Here is a 22,916-nt window from a genome sequence, read left to right on the forward strand (position 1 = left end):
AGCCCCAAGCCCACGGGGACCTGGGGAGAGAGGCCAGCCCGGGGCTGGTGGCCGGCCAGCCAGCCAGTAATAGACATGATTCAGGCAGCAGCAGAGATGTAAGGTGACAGACACTGCCTTGCTCTCAAGTGCTCACAACTCAGAGGGAGAGACAGACACAGAGAAGTGATTCAAAGACCATGTGCTCAGCGTAGTCATAGTTACAGGGAGGTCCTGAAGAGGGGTCCCTACCCAGCCTGGGATGGGAGTGGTATCCAGGAAGTCTTCCTGGCGAGGTGTCCTGAGCTCAGTGTGAAGAAGGAGTAGGCCTTAGGCAAAGAGGACAAAGAATGCTCTAGGTGGAGGCTCCGGGGCAAGAAATAGCCCAGAATGCACAGACAGGGCACCGCTGTTCTAAAACCGTATAGCTCAGAAGGTGGGGAGGCAGGTTCTCAGGGCCTCGAATGCCACACAGAGTTGTTGGGCACCATGGCCGTCCCAAGCGCGACAGTGGGCAGCCACAGCACGGAGGACAGATGGGGGACACAGGGAGGGGGGAGGGCGGCTGCAGGCTTGGAGCTGGGGGCCGGCAGCAGGGCGGGGGGGTGGAGAGCAGAGTCACCTGGTACACATAAAGGCAGTCAGAGCAACAGACGGTGAGCAACCGGTTACCTGTATGGGTGTGTGAGGTGGGGCCCAGGGCCTCCCTGGCTTCTGGGCTGGGGGTCAGGGAAGATGGTGAGCCAGCCAGCCTCCCATCCTCCTCATGAGCCGAAGGGAGCCCCCCGGCCCCACCCAATGGACACACATCAAGAAAACGCAGGCAGTCGTAACAAGAGGTCCAGAGCGATCTCCCGGCCTGACCCTGCCGTTTGACAGACGAGTAAACTGAGGTCTAGGCAGGGAATTCACTCAGCCTGGCCCCCCTCACAAGGAGCCTGGAGACAGAACCAGGGCCTCCCCCAGCCCACCCCCAGCCACACTGCTCCACAGTAAGCCCGTTTTCTTGTCTCTTCCTCCCTGCACCTCTCCCCTCCCCCCCCTCCCCTGCTGGCCCGGCCCAGACCCTCTTCACGTGACCCTGACACCAAAGAAGCTGAAGACCGGCATCGGCAGCACGGTCATCCTGTCCTGCGCCCTGCGGGGCTCCCCGGAGTTCACCATCCGCTGGTACCGCAACACCGAGCTGGTGCTGCCGGACGAAGCCGTCTCCATCCGCGGGCTCAGCAACGAGACTCTGCTCATCGCCTCGGCCCAGAAGAGCCATTCGGGGGCCTACCAGTGTTTCGCCACTCGCAAGGCCCAGACTGCGCAGGACTTCGCCATCATCGTGCTGGAGGGTGAGCTGGGGCGGCCAGCCCCGGGCGGGTTCAGGACCCCGGAGCCTGGCCGGGAGGTGCCCTGCCCCAGGCTGCCTCCCTGTCCTTCTGACAGCAGACACCTGTCCGCGTGGGTGCCCGTCTTAGCCGATCCTTCCACGGGCCCTGTGGGGAGATGCCTTTTTTTTTTAACGTTCCCTATTTTACAGTTGGGGAAACCGAGGCTTCATTCATTTGCCCAAGGTCACACAGCTCTGCCGAGAGTCAGAGTTGGGATCTGAACTCAAGTCTCTTAACCACCGTGTCAGATTGCCTCTGCCCTCCAAAGTGACCAGAACCCCACTCTTAAGGGGGTCGTCTTTGGGATCTCAAAGGCTTTCGATCTCACAGACGCCCTGGGACTGCCCACCAGGAGTCGCTGCCTTCGCGGCCCCTCCTCTGCCTTCTTCCCTGAGCCCTCTCTTTCTGGCTATCCCCCTCTCCCCGTTCTCTGCCCTTGCTGCCAGCCTTGTGGGTTTTTGAATCCCCTCCATGAGTTAGGCCTCTTCACAGCAGGCTCTGTTTCTTATCACAGACCTGCGTTTTCGCTTGTTTCTGTCTCCCTTTAAACACAACACATTTTCTGAAGGACAGCTGTTGATGGCCAGTTCAGAGCAGGGATAGGGGAAATGAGGCTGGTGGGAAGGGCAGAGAGTAGGGAGGGGGGGCAGCCAGAAAGGGAGAGTGCAGGAAAAGAAGCAGAGGAGGGGCCGAGGGCTGTGACCCCTAGTGGGCCGTCCCAGGCTCTGCGAGGCACCAGGCTGTCCCGTGTATTAGATAAAGTCTCCCCCAGCTAGAGGCTGGCAGACTGGATTAACATCGGCATCTTGGTGTGTAATGTGGGTGGGATGTAAAATCCATGCTGCATTTGCCTTGCTTTTTCCTAAATGTCGGTTTTAGTTTTTACTTGTTCAAGTGCATTAACACGTACTTTAATCCTTTACCACAACCCTGGGTGGGGGGCTGGCCACGGTCAGGAATTCCGTGCCCCCTGTCCCATGCAGGATGGTAAGGCAGCGGGGTTAACTGTCCCGTGCAGGCTATGGGGTTAGCCGAGACTTGAGGTCCAGCCACACACATGCACCAGTGCCTCGGCGCAGCAACTGAGCCTCAGACTTTAGGCTTTTTGCAAACAGGGCCACGCCCCTCCCCCACTCCCGCCTGCTGGAATGAGCGCCGGAATCGGACTCTGCGAGTCCTGCCCAGTCAGGTCCTCGTTCCGCAAGGGGTTCCCGCGCCCTGCTGTCCTCACTAACACGGGGAGGGGAGAGGCGGAAAAGGAAAAGGCGACAGGAGCTGACGTTTATTGAGCAAGCATCTTTAAGGCAGTAATGCATTTCGATCTCCCAGCCTCAGTGCGAGGAGGGCATAGTGGCTATCCCCGATTATCTCCATCCTCTGCAGACAAGAAGTTGGAGGACTCCGAGAAGTTGAGTGGCTTGCCCAAAGATACAGAGTTCACGAGCGGTTGCGGGAGGGTTCAAATCCAGGAGTCCTAAATCGTGGGGAGGAGTGATGGGCACCTCACGCATTGTGTGGACAGCACATGAGAGTTCTGTCCTAATCATTGTCATGAGCATTCGCTTTGCCTCCTGCCCTGCGGCCGGAGTGGGGTGGCCTGGCTGGGTGGTTTCTCTGTGGCTCCATGATCCTAAGGGGGGGGTGCCTCCCTCCCTCCAGATGGCACGCCCCGCATCGTCTCGTCCTTCAGCGAGAAGGTGGTCAACCCCGGGGAGCAATTCTCGCTGATGTGTGCGGCGAAGGGCGCCCCGCCCCCCACCGTCACCTGGGCCCTGGACGACGAGCCTATCGTGCGGGACGGCAGCCACCGCACTAACCAGTACACCATGTCCGACGGCACCACCATCAGCCACATGAATGTCACGGGCCCCCAGATCCGCGACGGGGGCGTGTACCGGTGCACGGCGCGGAACTCGGTGGGCAGTGCTGAATATCAGGCGCGAATAAACGTAAGAGGTGCCTGTCTACATTTAAATATCAGAATAGGCTTTTGAGTTCCTTTGCCATCTCTGTGGTTACCATCATTCTTGTGGTGATTCGTACTTATTATTAACTGTCGTTTTGATTTTAGGAGAGGTCTCTCTCCTCGCTTTCTCCCCCTTTCCCTGCCCTCCACAACCCCGTCATCCTTTCTTCTGTGTGTGCGTGTGTGTGTCTGGTACAGTTCACCCCCCACCTTTGCATTCTCATCCCCTCCTCCTCCCTCTTCTCCTCTTCCAGTGTGACCTGCCCCCCACCACACCCCCATCAAAACTCCCTGGTCCCAGGGGCTTGTAAGGACAAGGACAGGGATGGGAGGGGCCAGGCTTGGCCTTTGATGGGGGTGTCCATCAGAGCTGTGCTCCCCGCGTCCTCCCGCGGAGCCACCCCTCGAATGCCGCAGGAGGCGTAAGCAGCCAGGAGCAGGCACGCTACCTTCCCCCAGTGTGCCATCCCCTCTTCCCACTGAGTCCACGCCATCAAGAGCGGGAGGCTCAGGCTGGGCGGGGGACCCCGTGGCAGGCACCGCCAGGAGTGGGGGAGGCAGTCCTCAGATGAGCACCCCCGTATCTCAGCTCTCCCAGCTGAGAAGAGCTGTGGTGAGAAGAGCCCCCGCGGAAGCTCTTTACAGCCCTGGGGGGTCAGCCGGTCCTCATGTGGCCCCTCCATGGGGGACTCCTAACCCCAGGGCGGAGGAGGGGGAGGAGGGAAGGGGCACCGGTGGCTGCTGTGGGGGCAGGAAGGGGAGGGAGGGTTCACATTAACTCACCTGCACCAGGTCTCCAACCCCACGTAGGGGGGGCAGCTCCCATTGACCACCCTCCTGCCTTCTTCACATCGGAAGGCTCAGAGCTACAGGGTCCTGGGATGCCCGAGTCCAGTCCCTCATCTTCTCGGGAGGAACCCGAAGCCTGGAGTTTCTTGTACCCACTCCGGCACCGACCCTGCCTGGTGGCTCCTGAGCCCCCTTCGCCACTCCCACATTGCCACCTGCCTAGCAACCCAGCTGAAGATACCCTCCTCCCCACAGTCAGTGTGATCAGAGCCCCTCATTTAGGGCCCCTTCTCAGGGACCCACAACACGCACTCAAACTGTTTGGAAAAAAATCATCAGCTCATGCAACGAAGACCTTCCTACTGTCCTTTAACTGTATAACGTATACAGGACCCTTTTTGGTACCAGGCCATGATGAGCAGCCAAATCTCCATATGTCCACTGTAGCCCCCACATCTGAACCTCCTTGTAAATGAGGACCTGTCCTCCCAAATCCAAGTCGCTTCTTGCTGAGGCCTCGCTTGGCCCACACACTGCGTCCCATGAGAGGGGTGGACTCCAGTCCCAGGCGCGAAGGGAGCATGTCTGTGCCCACCTGAAGCTAGTGACGGGGTCCTGGAGGGACCACGGCTGCCCCTGGCTCCAGCCTCTGCCTTGAGCCTTGCAGTAAAGGCTTCCCTCTCCCCCCAGTGGCTTTCCATCCCCTGATAGTTTCAGAGCCAAGCCACCGAGAAGAGAGTCGCAGGGCAGCCTCCGGCCGTCCCTGGCTAACCACGCCGCCTGTCCCTCCTGACTCCTGCCCAGGCCCCCCCAGCATCCGGGCGATGAAGAACATCACAGCCGTTGCCGGGCGGGACACGCTCATCAACTGCAGGGTCATTGGCTACCCTTACTACTCCATCAAGTGGTATAAGGATGCCCTGCTGCTCCCGGACAACCACCGCCAGGTGGTCTTCGAGAACGGGACGCTGAAGCTGACCGACGTGCAGAAGGGCATGGATGAGGGCGAGTACCTGTGCAGCGTTCTCATCCAGCCCCAGCTGTCCATCAGCCAGAGTGTCCACGTGGCCGTCAAAGGTAGGCCCCTCCCCAGAACCGGAGCCCCGCTGGCCACCCAGGACTGTGGGTCTCTCCCTAGCCGGGTACTCAGGCGGTCCGGAGTGAGTGGAAGGTGGAGGAAGAGAGGGTCCCGACCGGGTGTTTGGGAGAAAGAGGGCAGGGTGGAAGATGGGAGGGAGACGGAGGTCATGAGCACCTGAGCGTCTGGGATCCCTCCATGGGCTGCAGGTCACTGCGGGTCTCAGCCATGAGGCATGGAGGGTGGGGGGCCAGTGACACACAGAGAGGGGCCAGGTCACCTTCTGGACGAGAGGCCCTCGCCAGAGATGGTGGACGGTGGGGAGCCACGTGACATCAGCAGGGAGCCACCAAGAACTCAGACCCACAAGAGGGGGTGAGAGGCAGGAGCCAGGAGAGCCGAAGCAGCAGGAGGCTGGGTGCAGGGAACACAGAGGGGTACCCTGACTTCCTTCCGGGCACAGCCTGGCCAGCTCAGGCTGCTTTTACGGGATTGGCCAGGACCACCTCCCAGCTGCTATCACGGCTGGAGGCCTACAAAGCACTGCCTGGACTTAAATCACCTCCTCCGGCCCAGGCCCTTCTTGCCCACTTGGTTGGGGTGTGTTTTGTGCAAGGAAACTCGCACAGTGCCCAGTACCCGGTAGCCATGCAGTAAGTGCCTGTGGATCAAATGAACGAACGAACGAAACGAACCGAGGACAAGCAGGAATGTGCACGTAACTGAGGCATGTCCCCTTGGCTCTGGGACCATGTGTGATGGAAGCGCCCTCCCCGATACGTTCTTTGGAAGCCCCAGGCCTGGAGGGAGACTTTCTGGGCAGCAAGGGGGAGCAGAATAGGGATGTGGGGCCTGCCAGGCCTGGCTGCGGAAGCATCCAGAAAAGCCAGGCAGCTAGCTGGGCTGGGAAGTCATGGAGTCAGTGATGGGTGGAAATGGTTAAGGGTCAAGGTGGGTGCAAGCACCAGGAGAGCCTGAGGCTCCCAGAGCAAGGAGATGTCAGCCTGGGGGGCTCCATGAGGGAGGCGGGAGGGCTGTGGTCTCCAGCCACCACTGGGTCTCCAGCACCAGATGGCAGTCACTGTCGTAGTGAGACAGGGATCATGGTGGCGGGCCCCCCATCCCCCAGCCACTGCGGCGGGATGCTCCCCGCGCTCTGCTCCACTTAACCCCCACACTGCGTATGTGTCTAAGGCACGTACCACTTTATCCCCAACTTCCAAGGCAGAAAAGGCTGTGATGCGCCAAGAAGGACGTCAGTTGTCATCTGGAGGCAGAATTTGTCCCAGGCCTGTGTAACTCCAGGCCCTGGGCTCTAACGCAGAGCTGAGGGGAGGGCGGCGCAGAAGAGGAAGGATTCACCCCAGTAGCCTCAGGAATAAAGAGGCCTTCTGGGACCCTAAGAGGGAGTCAGAAAGAGAGAGGAGGTCCCTGAGAGTGCTGAGAGCCCCCCGTCACCTGGGCATCTGTGTCACCCCAAGGCAGCAAGGAAGGGAGACCCCTCCCCGTGTCCCATGAGGGACACATGAACCAGCAGAGGAAAGCTGGCCTGGGCCCCAGGGCCCCTTGGCAGGAAGAAATGGCAGGGGGGGTCCCAGCCTACGGAGGGGCCCTGGCACAGGGGGAGGCCGCAGTGGGCGCTAGGCTTCTGAAGCAAGGTCGAATAAAGGCTTTGTCAACAGGAAGAGGGAAGTCCGGGCGAAAGAAGAATTTGGGGAGACAGACACATTAGGTTGTGACCCCTCCCAGCCTGCAGTGATGACGGCCGATCCGGGTGGAAGTGGCTGGCAGAGAGCCAGAAAATTGGATGTTAGCAGCAAAGGGCGAGGTCCACACCTCTCTCCCTTGCTCTGTCCCTGGGGCTCCTGCTCGTCAACGCACAGGGACCGTGTCACATACGTTCTTATGCACCCCCCTCCTGTCACAGTGCCAGCTGGTGAGCGTTTCTTTTGCTAGGAAGCCTCACTTTGTGCCCCCGGAGCTGTGGAGCTGTGGCCAGTTCAGGCTGGGGAGGGGACAGGAGACCCTGACAGCATCAGCCTCCCGCCTCTCTGCCTCCCACCGCCACACCCCCGCTAGACTGAGGGGCACCCCAGCCCCTCCTCAGCCTAATCCCTCTGCCCTGCCTGGGGCCTCGTGCTGGCAGGAGCCTCACTGCCCCCTGTCCCCCTGCCAGGCCACCTCCCCAGCTTGTTGGCCGCAGAATACAGCACAGCCTGCCTACCCCCTCCTGGCATCACGGGCCGCCGTATCCATTTCCGTTACACGCAGCGAACCGAGAGTTTACATTGTAAACATCACATATTAAAACATCTAACCTTTGCTCCATTCCCTTCACCCGCCCGCACCAGTGAGCATTTGGCCGAGTTTGTTGGCTTAAAAAAAAAAAAAAATAACAGGGCTCCAACGAGCCTTGGAGTACGGCGAGCATCCTGAAAGCTGCTTGTGCTCATCAATTATTCAGCCCCATTCAGGGAGCGATCAGTCCTAATGAATTGAATCTGATGCATTCCGTCTCAGCGACTCTCTGGGCCTGTTGTGATTGTGCTGAGCGACAAGAAGAGAGGGTGTGTATGTGTGTGTATATGTGTGTGTGTGTGTGTGTGTGAGAGAGTGGTGCTGGAGGGCAGAGCCCATGCACCAGGCACGTGTGTCTCCCGCACCCAGCACAAAGCCTGGCATTCATCAAACAGGGCATGTGTGTGCACAGAGTAGAGACACATGTGCATACACTCCCTCTTGCCCCCCCTCACCGTCTGAAAACCAGCCCTGGGAGGAGTGTGTCGTCACTTGTTTTCTCTGCAGACCAAGAAGCAGCTTTTGTGTGAGGGGCTGCAGGACCCCAGGCCCCTGTCCCTCTGAAGGCTCAGGCCCTTCACCCTCCCAGCCCCTGGCTCCCTCTCCCCACCTCATTAGAATGCACTTTTGCAGAAGAACCCATCAGAGCTGATTATGAGCACACTGCTTGATTAGCTGATGTGCTGTTCTAAGAGCTACTTGAGGGGGGGCGGGGGGCGGTAGCCCTGGGCGTGGAACTGCATGTGACTCCAGGCCAGGAGGGACAGGCCCAGAGGTGGCACTCCGCCCACCACTGCTACCTGGCTGGGATATGCATCCCGCTCAGAGGATCAGAGCAGAGATCGGAGTGTAGAAAAGGGCAAGGCAGAGGTGGGACAGGGCACCGGACGGGAAGGAGGGGTGGGTGTCGAGCGGAAGCCCCTCCCCCTTCCCACCCCCCTGGCTCTGTGCGGGGCCGTGGGCTTTCAGGCAGGAAGGGACAAAAACCCACACTGCTCCATAAGCTGGAGAAGCAACTGCTGACTTCATTCCTCCTGGGACTGCTTGTCTTCTGATGAATTTTTCCACACTGAGCTGAGAGCAGAGCATGCCAGACATGCGTGCACACACACGTACCAGGATCTTTGTGCATGTGTGTGCACACGTGTACTCATTGGCGCATACTATATGCATGTCCATGCCACAAATATACACATAGGTTAATACACACTAACTTGCCTACCCTTGCACGCGCACCACACACACACACACGCACACACACATATGCTGGCAGTCACATGGGCACAAATGTTTGCTCTGCCCCTGCCCTCCTGTAAGGCATCATTCCTGAGTCATGAAAGGTGGCTGCAGGTAGAACCATGGGAAATATTGCCCGAGTCTGCCTGCTGTGGTCCAGCAAGGTGGGAGGGCCGAGGGGAGAGGTTGTGGATTCTGGGCGTGTGATGCTGACGGGCACAGGAGAGCAGAACCGCAGGGAAGGCGAGCTCTCGTCTCTGGGCATCCAGAGACACCCTTGCAGGACGTAAAAGGAGGGCACACAGACCCAACCTAGATTTGATGTCTTTAGGGCCCCCTGTAGCTGAAAAATAATGTAGCATAAAAGCGTCTCTGGGCTCGCGGGCTGAACGCTTAATTAACTAAGAAGGCAGGCTGCAGCCAGGGCTCCTTGGCTCTGACCCAGTGACAGGACGTCTCCGTCCCCACATCTGAGCCTCTGAGGGCCTTTGAGCCAAAATAAGGGCATAAGGGGCTTTCTGCCCACTCTAAGTAAGGCCAGGGCTGGGAGATAGGTCCCTATGGAGAGCAGACAGAAAAGGACACACACATGCTCTCATTCCCAAATGCCCGTGCTCCCCACCCACGCTCAGTCTTCCCAGTGCTTCCCATTGCTCTGACCAGTGCCTGCCATGTGTTGGAGACTTTGGAAGGGGGCCCCTTCTGCCTTAGTGAATGGGTTGGGGGTTTCTGTGATCATAAGAAAAAGCCAGTCACCTAGCCACATGCCTGCTCTCAGCAGAGGCGGAGGTTTGGAAGGAACCCACCAGAATCCACGGGAAGGGGACAGGACAGGTTCCATAGGGGCAGATAGCCCAGTGGTACTTGGGAGAAGGGGGCTTCAAGAAAGCTGCTGCCACTGGCCCTCTCCTCAGCAGAGGGGCCCTGGCACATTGGAGCAAGCGTCCTCTTCATTGGACAGAGCTCACGATGATGACCCTGGTCAGGGTGATATGAACACAGCGATACTCAAGACAGACAAAAATCTTGCCCTCAGAGAGCTTCCATTCTGCTGGGCAAATGGAAGATGCATAACATATGTAAAAGATGCCCCATGTCAAATAGGGAGCACAGATGAGAGTGCCCCAGGGAGGAGGGAATGGTTTGCGATCTTAAATAGGGTGGTCAGGGAAGGCCTTCCCGAGAAGAGAGGCTTGTGGGAAAAAGACGACGGAAGTGAAGTTATTACTATTCCTAAAATATAGAGGCTTTAGAGATTACTTGGTCCAACTCCTCCATTTTTCAGATGAGGAAACTGAGACCCAGGGGCAGAGGCAGGGGGGCGGTGGGGAAGCTACTGGCACCTCCAGTTGCTTGCACAGAAAGCCAAGTCCGGCCCCCAGCCGCTAGGCATGGCTCCCTCCCCATCTCCAGGTGCACAGGCAGCCGGGCAGCCGCCCCCACTCTCCCCAGTGCCTGCTCTCTGCCGAACAAGGCCCAGTAAATAAGAAGACTCGGTCTCAAAGACAGATGATGAGAGACGCCAGAAAGCGTTTGTGGTCTGGGCCAGTGGTCAGCACACCCTTGTCTTTGCAGCACTCCCAAGCAGGTAGCCGTAAAGGCTCTATGGTGGCCCAACACCTCCTGGACCTGCCGTGACCCCAGCCACTCTGCCCTCTGGCCTCTTCGCCATGGCGCCTTGCTCTGGCCCTGCCTCTCTCAGAGCAGAGTCGCCCTCTCACCAGAGATGCGTAGGGCCAGAGCAGGGCTTACGGAGACGGGACCGTGGGATACAGGGTGACTGTGCCGCCTACACTCAGGCTGGGTGCTGGGGGTATGCTGCGGCTCAGGGCCAGGAGGGGGGCCCTCGCGCAGTCAACTCTCAAGAGGACTCCGGCCATCGCTGTCATGGAGGTGGGCACAGCCCCCTGCCGCTGAGGCTTGCTTTGCCAGAGGCAGCAAATGGACACCCACACATTCAGTTAGCTCATGTGCACCTCTGAGCACTGAGGAAGACACTACTGAGTCACAGGGCGGAAAGCGGCCCCACATCATTGCAGCTGCCCATGTACCCCCCTTAGCAGGGCCCCCCGACACACTACTTCTCAGAGCCTCTCACTCACAGGGCCTCTCCCGGTGGTCAGCGAGGCTGTGAAGGAGCCAGGATCCCTAGACTTTCTTCTTTCTGCTGCTGCGCCCACAGCTGTGGGGGCTATCAGAGCAGCCGCCTGGAGCCAAGAAATTCTGTGAGCAGCTCTAACCTCTAGCACTTCCCCCAAAGGGTCCTACGGGGACACTTATCAACCACAGCCTCACACCTGCCCTGTCGGCCTCTCAATAACTGTCCACGTTGTTCCTCAAGGCCACAAGGGAAAGACAGCCCCTGGGTGGCCTCCGCCTCACGGCTCAGCCTTTCCCCCTTTCTCACCCCATGTCCGTTTGACGGCAGATGTGTCCTTTAACTCTATCCAAACGCCACCTCTTCCGTGAGGCTGCGGTCACTCAGGCAGGTGATACGACTCGCTGCTCGGAGTTCAGCGTCTGTGTATTCAGGTGGTGCTTGTCCAATAATCACTGAGGGACCTCGCTTGCCCCCCTTAGCAAATGATGAGCTCCTGAGGGTTCTATCTGTATTTGAAGCATGTTTCTACTTCCTCCAGCCCACACAGAGCATAATAATGCCTTCACAGAGTAGGCATTTCATAAATATTAGATGAATTAGTTAATTAATGAATTAACCTGCCTTAGTAACTTGTTCCATTATCCAAATCTCTTCTTACCGAGGGAGACAGTCTTCCCCTTGCTTGAGCTAAACCTCCCTGCCTGATTTCAATCTCTTGCTCTCCACTTGCTCTGTCCTCAGTGGAAAGGTAGCACTTGACCGTCTATCCCCAGGGCACAGTCCTTCATACTGGACAACCCCTCGGCCCTCTCCCCCCTCGGCGGAACCTCCCAGCTCCTTGCTTTGCCCACACATCCTCCTCTGCAGCCCATCACCGCAGCTGGTCTCCCCTCGGTCATGTTCAAGTGTGCATGGGAGCCGGTCTGGGGCTACGATAGCTAGGGCCTGACCCCCAGGAAGACCCCCAAGGAACAAGCTCGTGGCTCCAAAACCCCATAGCATAAATACAGCCTCTTGAGGAATAGCACAGAATCCCCCTCTTTTTCTGCATGGACCCCTATCCTGACCACCCCCTGCCCAGTTAAACTTCTAAGATCAACCCAAGAAATAATATCCGAACCTATGTTTGTTCGTTTCCCCACCTGACAGGCATTTATTGGGCCCCTGCAGTCTTCCAGGTGAATCAGTCCTAGTTACTGCCCTAAAGCAGCTCCCAGACCCCCAGGGAAGGTGGTAGTGCAAACCACCACCCCAGTGCCACGTGACAGGTGGCATGATGAAGGTGTGCACCAGGTGCTGCGGGCACTGGCTTTGGGCCTCTGTGGGAAGGACTGGGTCAGAACTGGTTCTGTTTGGCCTGTGGGAACAAACTGGAAGCAGATCATGGTCTCTGCAACAATTCCATCAAAAAAATCCCAGGAGGCCAGGAGCCTTGGTCTGATCTAGGCACCCACACAAGCCAGGGGCTAGAGCGGGAGATCGGCGGAGCCCGACAGAGAGACCTGTGGGAAATCTCAGCAGTGGGCATTGGGTCGTTACCAGGATCAGGGTTCCAGAGAAATCTATGTGGAGATACCCCAGGCCCAGGAAACTACCCAGAATACTGATGTGAGGCCCCAACCCAGGGAACAGGCAACCAAAGATTGGGATGGGGAGATCCAGACAGTGACCAAAGCCCCGGAAAACCTGGCTGGACTTTGAACTTGGATGTGGGCCCTTGGTGGAGCACGCATGGTGGGAAGTAAGGACAAATGCCCAGCTGTGTTCACCCAGGCCCGAGCTGAGGGTGGGAGTGGTGGGAGGTCATGGGGCACTGATGGAGCCCCTGTGGCCGGTGAAGGCCGGGAGATGACATTGGGAAGGTCCAGTTAAATGCCCAACTGCCAAAGAGTACGACTCTAATCCCATAGGTCATGGGGGCATAAGCCTCCTAAATGTCACTTCCTCTGGACCTAGGCTCTTGATCAAGAACTTTCCAAGGGATCCAAAGAGCCGTCCAGGGTTATTCTATGCCCACACCAGGAGCTCCCTACCAAGCCCTGAAAATGTTTAGGGTGCCGGGAGGGTCTTGGGCATGCATAGGAAGCTACCCCTCCTTCCCACCCCGCCAGGGCTCGCCCCTGCTGGTGGCCACGGTGAGTGGGCCTAGGGTGGAAGGGCACGCTTCCCGGGGAGGTGCGGCTGGTGCCTGGGAGAAGGCCAGAGGACTGTGGACAGCCTTGTAATTTAATTATTTGACTGCAGAAAGGAGATCTCATCTACTGGGTGCTCATCCTTGTTAAGCTAATTGTCTGTCTCCTTCTCTCCCGTCTCCCCCCACGTGCTGGGGAAGTCACTGTGGCCTAATTGAGTTATCATAAAGATAGTGGCTGATGCTGTAGCCAGAGCTGAGAAAGGAGGACCCCTCTCTCAGCGGCCCAGGCTCCAGACAGGACCCACGGGGGCAAGATGTGGGTGGTGGGGCGGGCTGGGTCTCAGGGGGAGGGAGGGCGAGGGGGGCTGTGTGGATGCCGCTCACCAGAACGAACAGCAAACTGCTTGCCTCACGAATGACAGGCTCTCTCTCTGCTCCTCCCTGCCCCCCAAGGGGAGCTCACAGATGAGACAAAGGAGTCACTGGGCTGGGCATGTCTGAGGCTTTCTCAGAGAGGCACCCAGGCAGCATAAGGGAGAGAGCTTGGACTCTGAGAGCAGACAGACCGGTCCCAAATCGCAAGGTCACCTCTTAGGAATGGGATGACCTAGGGCACATTACCTCTCCATTCTGAGCCTCAGTTCTCTCATCTGTAAACTGGAGATGGTTAAGCCCACGTCACGTTACCGGTGGGAGGATTCTGTGAGAGGTTGAGTGTCAAGCAAATGAAACAACCCACGGTGAGAGCTTCCCCTCACCTGTGCTAACACCCAATGACTACGGACAGGGCTGGCGCTGGTGACGGCAGCTCGGCTGGAGAAGAGCAGCCGACAGCACCCTGTGTTTAGATGCACAGCGTGGGGCATGCGCAGGGGACAGTCTCAGAACCCGCTTTTCTCCACCCCCAACATCTGGGTCGCAGCATCCCTTGGATCCCAGGCCCCCAGAGACCTGATGCATCCTTGGGATGAGATGCATCCTTGGGATGAGAAAGTGACACGGGGCCATTGAGGAGCAGCGGGGAAGTCAGGGTGAAAGCCGACCAGTGTCCGCAGGCAGACTGATGGGAATCAAGAGGCACATGAATCATCACCAAATTCCAGGGCAAATCCAAAGATCAGGATTAAATCATGCAGGCTAGCCAGTGCCCTAAACAGAGACAGTGGCCCCAGGCCTAGGTGGGCAAGGGGATTGTAGGGGTGCACCAAGGGACAGTAGAACCCCAAGAGACTCTGTGTGTAGAGAACAAGGCCCGGGTGGCCCTGGGAACGTTGGTCACAGCCCCAGGGTCAGGAGGAGAAGGAGGTGGGGCAGGGAGGCAGTGCTGCTGGCCAGGCTGGGGCGAGGATTGCTGACAGCAACACTCCCCCTTGCCTTCCTAGTGCCCCCTCTAATCCAGCCCTTCGAGTTCCCACCTGCCTCCATCGGCCAGCTGCTCTACATCCCCTGCGTGGTGTCCTCGGGGGACATGCCCATCCGCATCACCTGGAGGAAGGACGGACAGGTGATCATCTCAGGCTCGGGCGTGACCATCGAGAGCAAGGAGTTCATGAGCTCCCTGCAGATCTCCAGCGTCTCCCTCAAGCACAATGGCAACTACACGTGTATAGCCAGCAATGCGGCGGCCACCGTGAGCCGGGAGCGCCAGCTCATCGTGCGTGGTGAGCGGAGCGGCCGGTGGCGAGGGGGGACGGGCCAGCTCTCTCTGCTGCTGACAGTCTCTCTAGATTAGAGGCCAAGGGACCATTGGCTCCACTGGGAAGCCTTAGACATCAGGAAGTTCAAGTCTCTTACTTTCCGGGCCAGGACATAGAGGTCCTGGGAGGGGAAGACCCTTGGTCAGCTAGTCATTAACAGGGGCAGAGCTGGGGACTGGAGACTGGGAACTCCCAGTGCTCAGCCAAAGCCCTCTGCATCTTGGGCTTCAGAGCCACCCTCTACCAGCTTGGTAATGGTCCAGATGGGGCTGGCACAGGATGGAAGGTACCCAGTGCTCTGGAAGACCTGTTAGAGACAGATGATCTGATTCTCCCCGCCTCCCCTCTCTCTGCAGTGCCCCCTCGATTTGTGGTGCAGCCTAACAACCAGGACGGCATCTATGGCAAAGCCGGTGTGCTCAACTGCTCCGTGGATGGCTACCCCCCGCCCAAGGTCATGTGGAAGCACGCCAAGGGTGAGCCCCTGGCCAGCCAGCATCTCTGAGCACGGTCAGGGAGTGGGGAGAAGGGACTTGGGCCTGTTTCCTACACACAACTCCTAGCCTTGGTGGGGAGGGGTGGGAGGAGTTGGCTTCTGAGCTTTAATGGGACCCCAGGCTATACTTGCTCTGGGGATTATCCTCAGCCACCCTTAGGGGTCTGCAGACCAGGAACTCCAAATTTCCTCTTGTCCCCACAGATTGATCTCTCCCCTCCCTGCTCCAGCCCTAGAACTCCATGCTTGTCTGCTTTCCCCAGCCCTCTTCACCCTGCCCTTGGGGACCCAGAACCTCCTTGGCCCCTGCTTGTCACCGGTCAACCTATTCTGGGATTATGGTCCTTCTTGGAACCCAACATCATCCCAGGGATACATTTGGTATCTAAGTCCTATGCCAACCTCTTGTTGTAGACCATGCCCATCGCTGATACTGGGGGGATGGGGAGGGGGCACCACAAAGCCCCGCCGGAGGACAGCTGGCCTCTTCCCCGAGCCTGGCTATCCAAGACCAGGCACCTGCCACTTGAGGGCTCCATCTTCCCATTGCCTGTGGCCAAGTGGCCTGAAGACAACTCTTCCTCTCCAAGCACAGCCCCGAAGCTCACTGCCAAGGTGGGCATTGAACTGAGGCCCCCAAGTCCATCTCCTTACCTGAGAGCTAGGGCAGCACCAGGCCTCTGTGAGGCTCTTCCTGTCGCCCAGAGGGTGCTACAAAATAGCCCTAGGTCAGCAAGAGAAGGATATCAGGGTATCCCTTGGGTCCAACCCAGCCCCCTGACAGCCACCTCCTTCTAGGGAGTGGGAGCCCACAGCAGTACCACCCGGTACCCCTCACCGGCCGCACCCAGATCCTGGCCAACAGCTCGCTGCTGATCCGCCATGTCCTAGAGGAAGACATGGGCTACTACCTCTGCCAGGCCAGCAACGGCGTGGGCACCGACATCAGCAAGTCCATGTTCCTCACCGTCAAGAGTGAGTCCTGCCCGCACGCGGCCCTCCCAGCCCTCCGACCCCAATCCAGGGCCCGTCTCCACACTCACCCTGCCTCCCCACCCCAGCTGCCACTCTTCCATCTGTGAGCAGGAGGCAGGGGTTGGGGGAAGAGGGGAGGGGACGCTCCTGGTCAGAGGTGCACCCGGGACCCTCGGGTGGGGCATTGAGACCCCCGCTCATCTAAAGCAGAGGCCTCTCCCCGAACAGCCCCAGCTCACCCCACCGCGGCCGTGGTAGGCAGTGGGTAGGCAGTGGTGGTAGGTGGTAAGCAGTCGTGATAAGCTCCTGGTTTGCCGAACCCGAGTAGCAGGTCACGTTCTGTTCACTTGGCTCTGTGGGTTGGCAATTCCAACAGCACCATCCAACAAACGCCTATTTCTGTTACTTAATATGCGCCTGCTGTGTGTAATGTGGCTGTGGCTTACAAAGGAGGATGCCTCGTACACAGTGTAGGGCAAAGGCCTGTGGGCAGAAAACCTTGGACTCCAAGTCCTATCAGATGAGCCTTGTGACCTTGGCCAAGTCGCCTCCCCTGTCCAGGCTCCAGCTTCTTCCCTGTGCCCCAGGTTTATTTCCAGCCCACGCACCCCACTACACTGCTTGAATCACACAGGAACTGATCACAGAAAGGGGAAGATATCTGGGGAAAGCTGAAACAGCAACCAAACTCATTCGTCAGTGCTCTGTCTATGGCTTCTAAATCCCCGGACATACAGAGCTGGCCTCATGGGTCTCGGAAGCCCAGAATATTCCTGAGTTCTGTTAAGTCACACAGACATTCCTACCAGAGGGGCCTATCTCTTTATACTCTTAGGGGTCTGTATAATGGGCCCCCACGAACCGTATCATAGGAGCAGTGTCCATCTGGCTCTGGGTCAGGAAATAGACCGTGGGTCATGAAGGACAGTGATAGGAGCCTGTGCTGTACCACCAGACCAAAGCCAAGTGTGAATCTGGGCGCCACGTTGTAATTATTGTGACCTTGACACATTTGCCTGGCCTCCCCATACCTCGTTTTCCTGGTCGAGAAAATGAAAACCACTACAGTACCTTGACCCGTTATGTTCCGCGTCAAGAGCGAGTCCGATGATATGTGTAAAGCAGCCAGTACGGTGGCTGGCCCCCCGCAAGCTGTGGAAGGCTTCCCAGCGCTGCTATTCATACAAACAGTCCCTGCGGGGTAGGTGTGGGGGCGACTGCCCATGTGGGGTCCCTCGGCCGAGGATCAGAGCTTCTTTATCGCTTGCCAGAGCCCGTGTGCGGCTCAGCACAAGACAGGGAAGCCCCGCGATCGATGCTCAGGGAGCTCTGGGCGCCGGGATCCCCACCCTGGGGAGCCGCTTCCCTCACACTATCAAAAAGCACTTTGTCCTTAATAAAACCAGGCGATCAATCTACATCCCTCAGCTGGGGAGGACTTTGCTAATTCTGCCTGCGTGAGGTGAGAGGAATAGCAGCCTCCTTCTGGAACCGTCCTTGGTATTTGATCCTTATCTCCCCACTGTCAGCGGCAGAGATGAACCCAAACCCTTAGGCTTTTTTTTCCCTTTTTGCGCTTTGCTTTTTTTTTTTTTTTTTTTTTTCCCCTAAACAAGGGGATTCCATCAGACCAGCCTGGCTGTGGCTTTGTGGCGTGTGGTTTGTGGGACGAGGGGGACCTGGGGGATGGGGGATGCGGCAGTCAAGAGGCGGGCTGTGCGAGGAGACTCGGTTCACGTCAGGCTGTCCCTGATGTCCTGGGGGGACCCTGGGCAAGTGACCTCGTCTTCCGCGGCCTGCATTTCTTTCCATGCCGTCCGCGTCACACAACCCAGGAAGCAGCTATGTAGCACCCAGAGAAACGCAGAGGAAGCACATTTTGTAAATCCAGCCTTGTGAGCATGTGCAACACAAAATCATACACACACACACACACACACACACACACACAGACACGCTACCTAATTTCAGCCGCCTTGTCACTTCCTTTTGCTTCCTTCCACAGTAAGGCACACGCACACGCCTTTCTCACATCTGCTGTCTCACCAACACCTCGGGTCACATTTTCCCGCTCACCGCACCTCCCTCCCGCTGCCTGCATGTCTCTCGGCACTTCCTCACACAGCCTCGGCTCCGCCACCACCCTCAGCCGCCAGGCTGCCTCCCAGCTGTGCCCTCCCATCCCCCCCTTGCGCTCATGTGCTCCTTAGATGGCCTTTTCCTGACACACTTTCTGTGTCGCAGACACCTCCTCGTATCCCATGCTCCCCAGTGACCCACCCCGGCCATGCCAGGGGCCCCGGTGCCGCCCTGAATGCAGCAAGATGAGAGAAGCAGGGCCAGGGCCAACTGAGGCCCAAGGGCAGTGGGTATGGGCGGGCCGAGCGCGACAGGGCCTCTGTCTGGGATTGGAGGGTCTGTGTACCCTTCTGGAGCAGCCTTCACCATGCTACACGCTGTTCAGCTGCCAGAAGATGTACCTGTGACAGAGTGACAATGTTGAGGAGGAGGGGGTGTGCCCCGGGGTGGGGCATGGGTGCTCCCAGTTTTCTTGGGGAACTTCCTCCACTGCACACACACAGCCACACTGCTCTAGGTGACCGACCCCTGGCTAGTCCCCTCGCACGTCCCCCGGGGCTGCTCTGCCCTTTCCTCCCCCGTTCTCCCGGGACCTTCTCGCATCTCCCCGCTCTGACTTCAGCTAGAAGGGCACAGGAAGGAAGCGAAGAACTTTTAGGAGCTGGGAATATGGGTCACCAATGAGATCGCCGGAGGGCAAGCTATTCCTGGCCGTCCTGGTCCAACTCAGACACAACACCACCAGTGCTCCCCCACCCACTTGCAGAGCTGGCCTCAGAGACCTGCCGCAGAGCTGCGAGAAGGCCTGCCATTTCAAGGCCTCCCTCAAAGCCAATTTCCAGGCCTGCCTCAGTGCCTCTAACACCCTCAAGAAAATGTTGACCCAATATGGCTCCACCTCGTGAGACCTGACGCTTTTTTGAACTCTCAGAAGGTAAATTGACCTTAATCCCCACTTTAGGCAAATAGAAGAAAGTAAATAGATCAAAGGGACATACATCATAAACAGCATCCTAGTGTCACATTGGACATTTGTGGTTGGTTTCTGTTGGGGAAAGTCTACACCGTTGACCCCTACAGTTGCCAATGACGACTCAGCAGATCTTCACTGAGCACTCCCTAAATCCATTAATAAAACTCTGTGACTAAGAGCATAGACTTGAGAACCAGACGGATCTGGGTTCAAATCCCAGCTCTGCCACCTGAAAGCCGTGAAGTCTTGGACAGCGATCTCTGCAAGCCCCACTTTCCTTCTTTATTAAGTGTGAGATTATAATACTTTTTATTCATCAGAAAGGTTTACATGAGACGTGTGCTTTCAGTAATGAATACAGTACGTGGCACAAAATACACACGTGGTAATCATTAGTAATCATTAGTTTTAGATGCTGAAAATCTGGTGATGAGTAAGACAGAATTGCTGTTTTCAGGGAATTTAGAATCTTGAGGAAGAGGTAGACCTATACTCCAAACGACTATAGTGCCCAAAATGGTAAGTGCCTTCAGAGGCTACAAAGTGATACGAAGAGAATCAGGGATGGAGACATCAATTTTAACTTTGGGGTGAAGGAGGGAGCGTCAAGAAAAGCTCCACAAAAGCAATAGTCTCTAAGTGGGGCTGGAAGAGCTCAAGGATTCAGGCAGGAACGGACAGCGGGGCAGGGATTCCATCCCGGAGGAGAAAGCATCACGAGCGCATGGCGACGACGAAGTTCCCGGAGTGTCAGCTGGTGAGCTGGGAGTTTAGGTGCCTGCTAGAGGCTGGGAGGAGGAAGGATGGGGAAAAATGAAATGCCGTGCTTATGGTTTTTGGAAGCCGAGCATTTTCTTTCTCAGTAGCATGGATTTTTGATACCAGGCAGCAAGCCAGAGTTCCAGGAGCCCAGGGGCCTAATGGGAGCTGATGCTTGCAGAATGGCCATGTAGAGCCTTTCCTCGGGGCCCTGGGTTGCTAAGGGTGTGTTCGAGTGGGTAGGTGTTTTCCAATCCCCGGACATCCTTGTTGGCAACCGACCAGGCCCGATTGGCCCCCAGAGCGCTGGTGTGAGCTAAGCCCGTGACTACCTGAGCATCCAGTCTAGTCCCGCCACTGTCACAAGGCCAGCACTTAATAGTTTACAAGGCTCTTCCCATGCCTTGCCTGTGAGGTCAGCAGGCAGTAGCTCCTTCTTAAAGAAGGTAGGGCCCTGGATCAAGGCCATTGACAGATATAGTCCCAGCTGAGATCAGAACTTACCTCTGTGGACTCATGGTTTGGTAGAAAGAGCAAAAGATCTGGAGGCAGAAGCCTGGATGCTGATCCTGGCAATGTGACTCACCAGCCACATCCCCAAGAACCACCCCTTACCTTCTCTGCACCTCGGTTTTCTCCTCTGTACTAGAAGAGGCCGGCACTAGCATCTAGTCGCTAACTGATCCCAGCATCCTCTCCAGCTCAGACGATCTGTGATTCGAGCAGGTGTGTGTGCTCCTTTCAGGATACCAGACCTCCTCCCTGACCCTGGGTGAAAACAAATGTAATTAACAGAGGAAAATACCACATCCAGCTACCTTTTATCTCCTTTTTAAAATGCAAAAGAGAGAAAGAGAGAGATCATGACCAAAAAGGAGAGGAGGAAGCAATCCCTGCTCCAATGGGCACACAGGGAAAAGAACAAACCATCTTCAAAGGGAGTGCTTTATGGAGAGGCAGGTACAAAGCCAGGCTGCTTAGTGTGGAGTGCAAGGGGCTGGTCGTGTTTTGATGTGGCCACCACTTGGCACTGCCTTCCTGGACTCAGAAGCCCTCTTATGCAGCAGGTGACCTGGTTAGACAAGTTCTATTCTATCCCCCAGACTCTCCTCCGCTTTGTAAAGGCTCCAGTGATTGGACCAAGGCACAGCCCACGGCCAATTAAACCCACAAGGGCTCTTTGTTTGGTCTGAGTTTTTGATTTGTTTGTTTAGCAAAATGTCAGACCAATTAAAGCCAGAGCCCCGAGCCCTGCGCAAGCACGCACCCAGCCGCACAGTCGTGGGCGGGAGGCGGGAGAGTGCAGGAGTGGGGACTGGGGGAGTGGAGGGAGCCCGCCCTGGGGCGGGAAGTCCCAGGCCTGGCTAGCGGTTGACCGTTGGTGCAGCGCAGAGGGCAGGGCGCAAAGTCTGCGTGTCCAGTGACCCAAGATGGTCCTCATTTCAAATGTGCCCAAAGGGAAGTCTTTGTTGAGCAGAAGCAGCACCTCCTGCAGACCCAGTGACCGGGGCTCGGGTCTAGAAGGCCTCCTCTGCCCTCGTTAGCCCCTCCCCTCCCACAGGGCAAGGAGTCCATGGCCAAAGGAAATGACTACCCAGAGCCCACAACTCCCTTTCTGGACTACATTCGAGGGAATGCCCCAGGCTGACTTCTAGGATCTTCCACAATGTCTTCCTCAACGTGGCCTCCCAAGCCCTGGCCCCCTGCCAGCACCATCCCCCTAGGCCTGAGGGATGCTGTCTGCAGGGCATGCGGAAGGTGCCGGGTCGCGTGGATCGGGGTGCGCACACGCGTGCTCAGAAGAGCCCTCCCCACACACCAGAGGAAACAGGCAGGAGGCGCCCAAGCACCTGGCCTGAGGTTTCCCCTGCGCTCCCTGGCGGGGGGGCTGGGTCCTCACCCGCGCAGGCTGGGCCGGCCTTCCCTCCCCTCTGTGGGAACGCCTGCCTCTGGCCTGCCTTGCTGGGGACAACAGGCCAACTGACCCCAGTCCCGTCACACGCGAGGCCGCAGGTCACCCCCTTGGTGCTCCCCTCCGCCCTGCGGAGGCTCCCCGACTGGCTGAGGGGCGGGTAGGATAGGCTCTCTGCTAATTCGGCAAACAGTCAGGGGAGAAGGCATGAAGGCGGGGAGGCAGGTAGCAGGGCAGGACTGTGCCCGGCCGCCGAGCCACACTGGCCTGTGCCTGACGCTGGCCCTGATGCAGCCCGGGGACTTGGGCGCATTACCTGCCCTGCCCACCCCAGCGCCGCTCACCGGCCCGGCCTCAGGGCAGCTGAGGGAGCCCCACCCCGGTCTGTGCCAAGCCTAGGGTCTCTGCAAGCCGGGGGCCTGGCCCCCCCAGCCTCTGGTAAAGGAGGGAGAGAGGGAGGGGAGGGGAGGAGGGAATGGGCCGTTGCGGGATTTCCATGGCAATAAGTATCCGGCTAGCTCTTTGGCCTTATTGATTTTCAACTTCATAGAGTGAGAAGTGGCACTTTGTCTCCTGCTTCCTCAAACAGGGGTGAACAGAGGGGCTGGACACATCCTGTCACCAGGCCTGGCTCCGTCCTGCGCTCCCCACCCCTCAGTCCTCCCCAGGGGGGACGCAGCCAGGGGCCCGCCCGGGCTCTCCCCTCCCTGTGCAGGACCCAGGGATGCCAATGAGAATAGATGGCTTGGGGGACAGGAAGGCCCTGAGCAGGGAGACGGGGGCCCTGATCTCTTATCTCAGGGTCCCCCGCTACACCCTGGGTGACCTGGGGCCAGTCACTGCGTCTCCCTGGACTCTGTTTGCTCCTCTGTTAAGAGAAATCACCATCCTTCTTTCCCCTTCCCTCAGCCCCTAGGGCGTTAGCAGAGCTCAACAAATGGGCCACATTCAGGGGTTCACAGGAAAAAAACAAGTCTGAACCAAAGAAACATGGGAGATCTTGCTGACCTCAAGGGGACGGCTGTGTCATTGGAGCAAGTCACATCACGTGCCAAACCCAGCCTC

At 57.8% G+C, this 22,916-nt stretch overlaps 1 protein-coding gene across 1 annotated transcript in view; it reads left to right on the forward strand.

Annotated features, from left to right (window-relative positions):
• DSCAML1 (DS cell adhesion molecule like 1) overlaps positions 1-22,916 on the forward strand; it is a 348,318-nt gene that overhangs the window by 254,644 nt on the left and 70,758 nt on the right. The window contains 6 exon segments of the mRNA XM_039229392.1: positions 1,044-1,319; positions 3,018-3,314; positions 4,918-5,190; positions 14,343-14,621; positions 15,014-15,133; positions 15,952-16,128. Of these exon segments, the coding sequence (XP_039085323.1) occupies positions 1,044-1,319; positions 3,018-3,314; positions 4,918-5,190; positions 14,343-14,621; positions 15,014-15,133; positions 15,952-16,128 (1,422 nt within the window).

This window comes from Hyaena hyaena, unplaced genomic scaffold (genome assembly GCF_003009895.1).
Source record: "Hyaena hyaena isolate Hyena2069 unplaced genomic scaffold, ASM300989v1 scaffold_37, whole genome shotgun sequence".
NCBI classification, from domain to species: domain Eukaryota; kingdom Metazoa; phylum Chordata; class Mammalia; order Carnivora; family Hyaenidae; genus Hyaena; species Hyaena hyaena.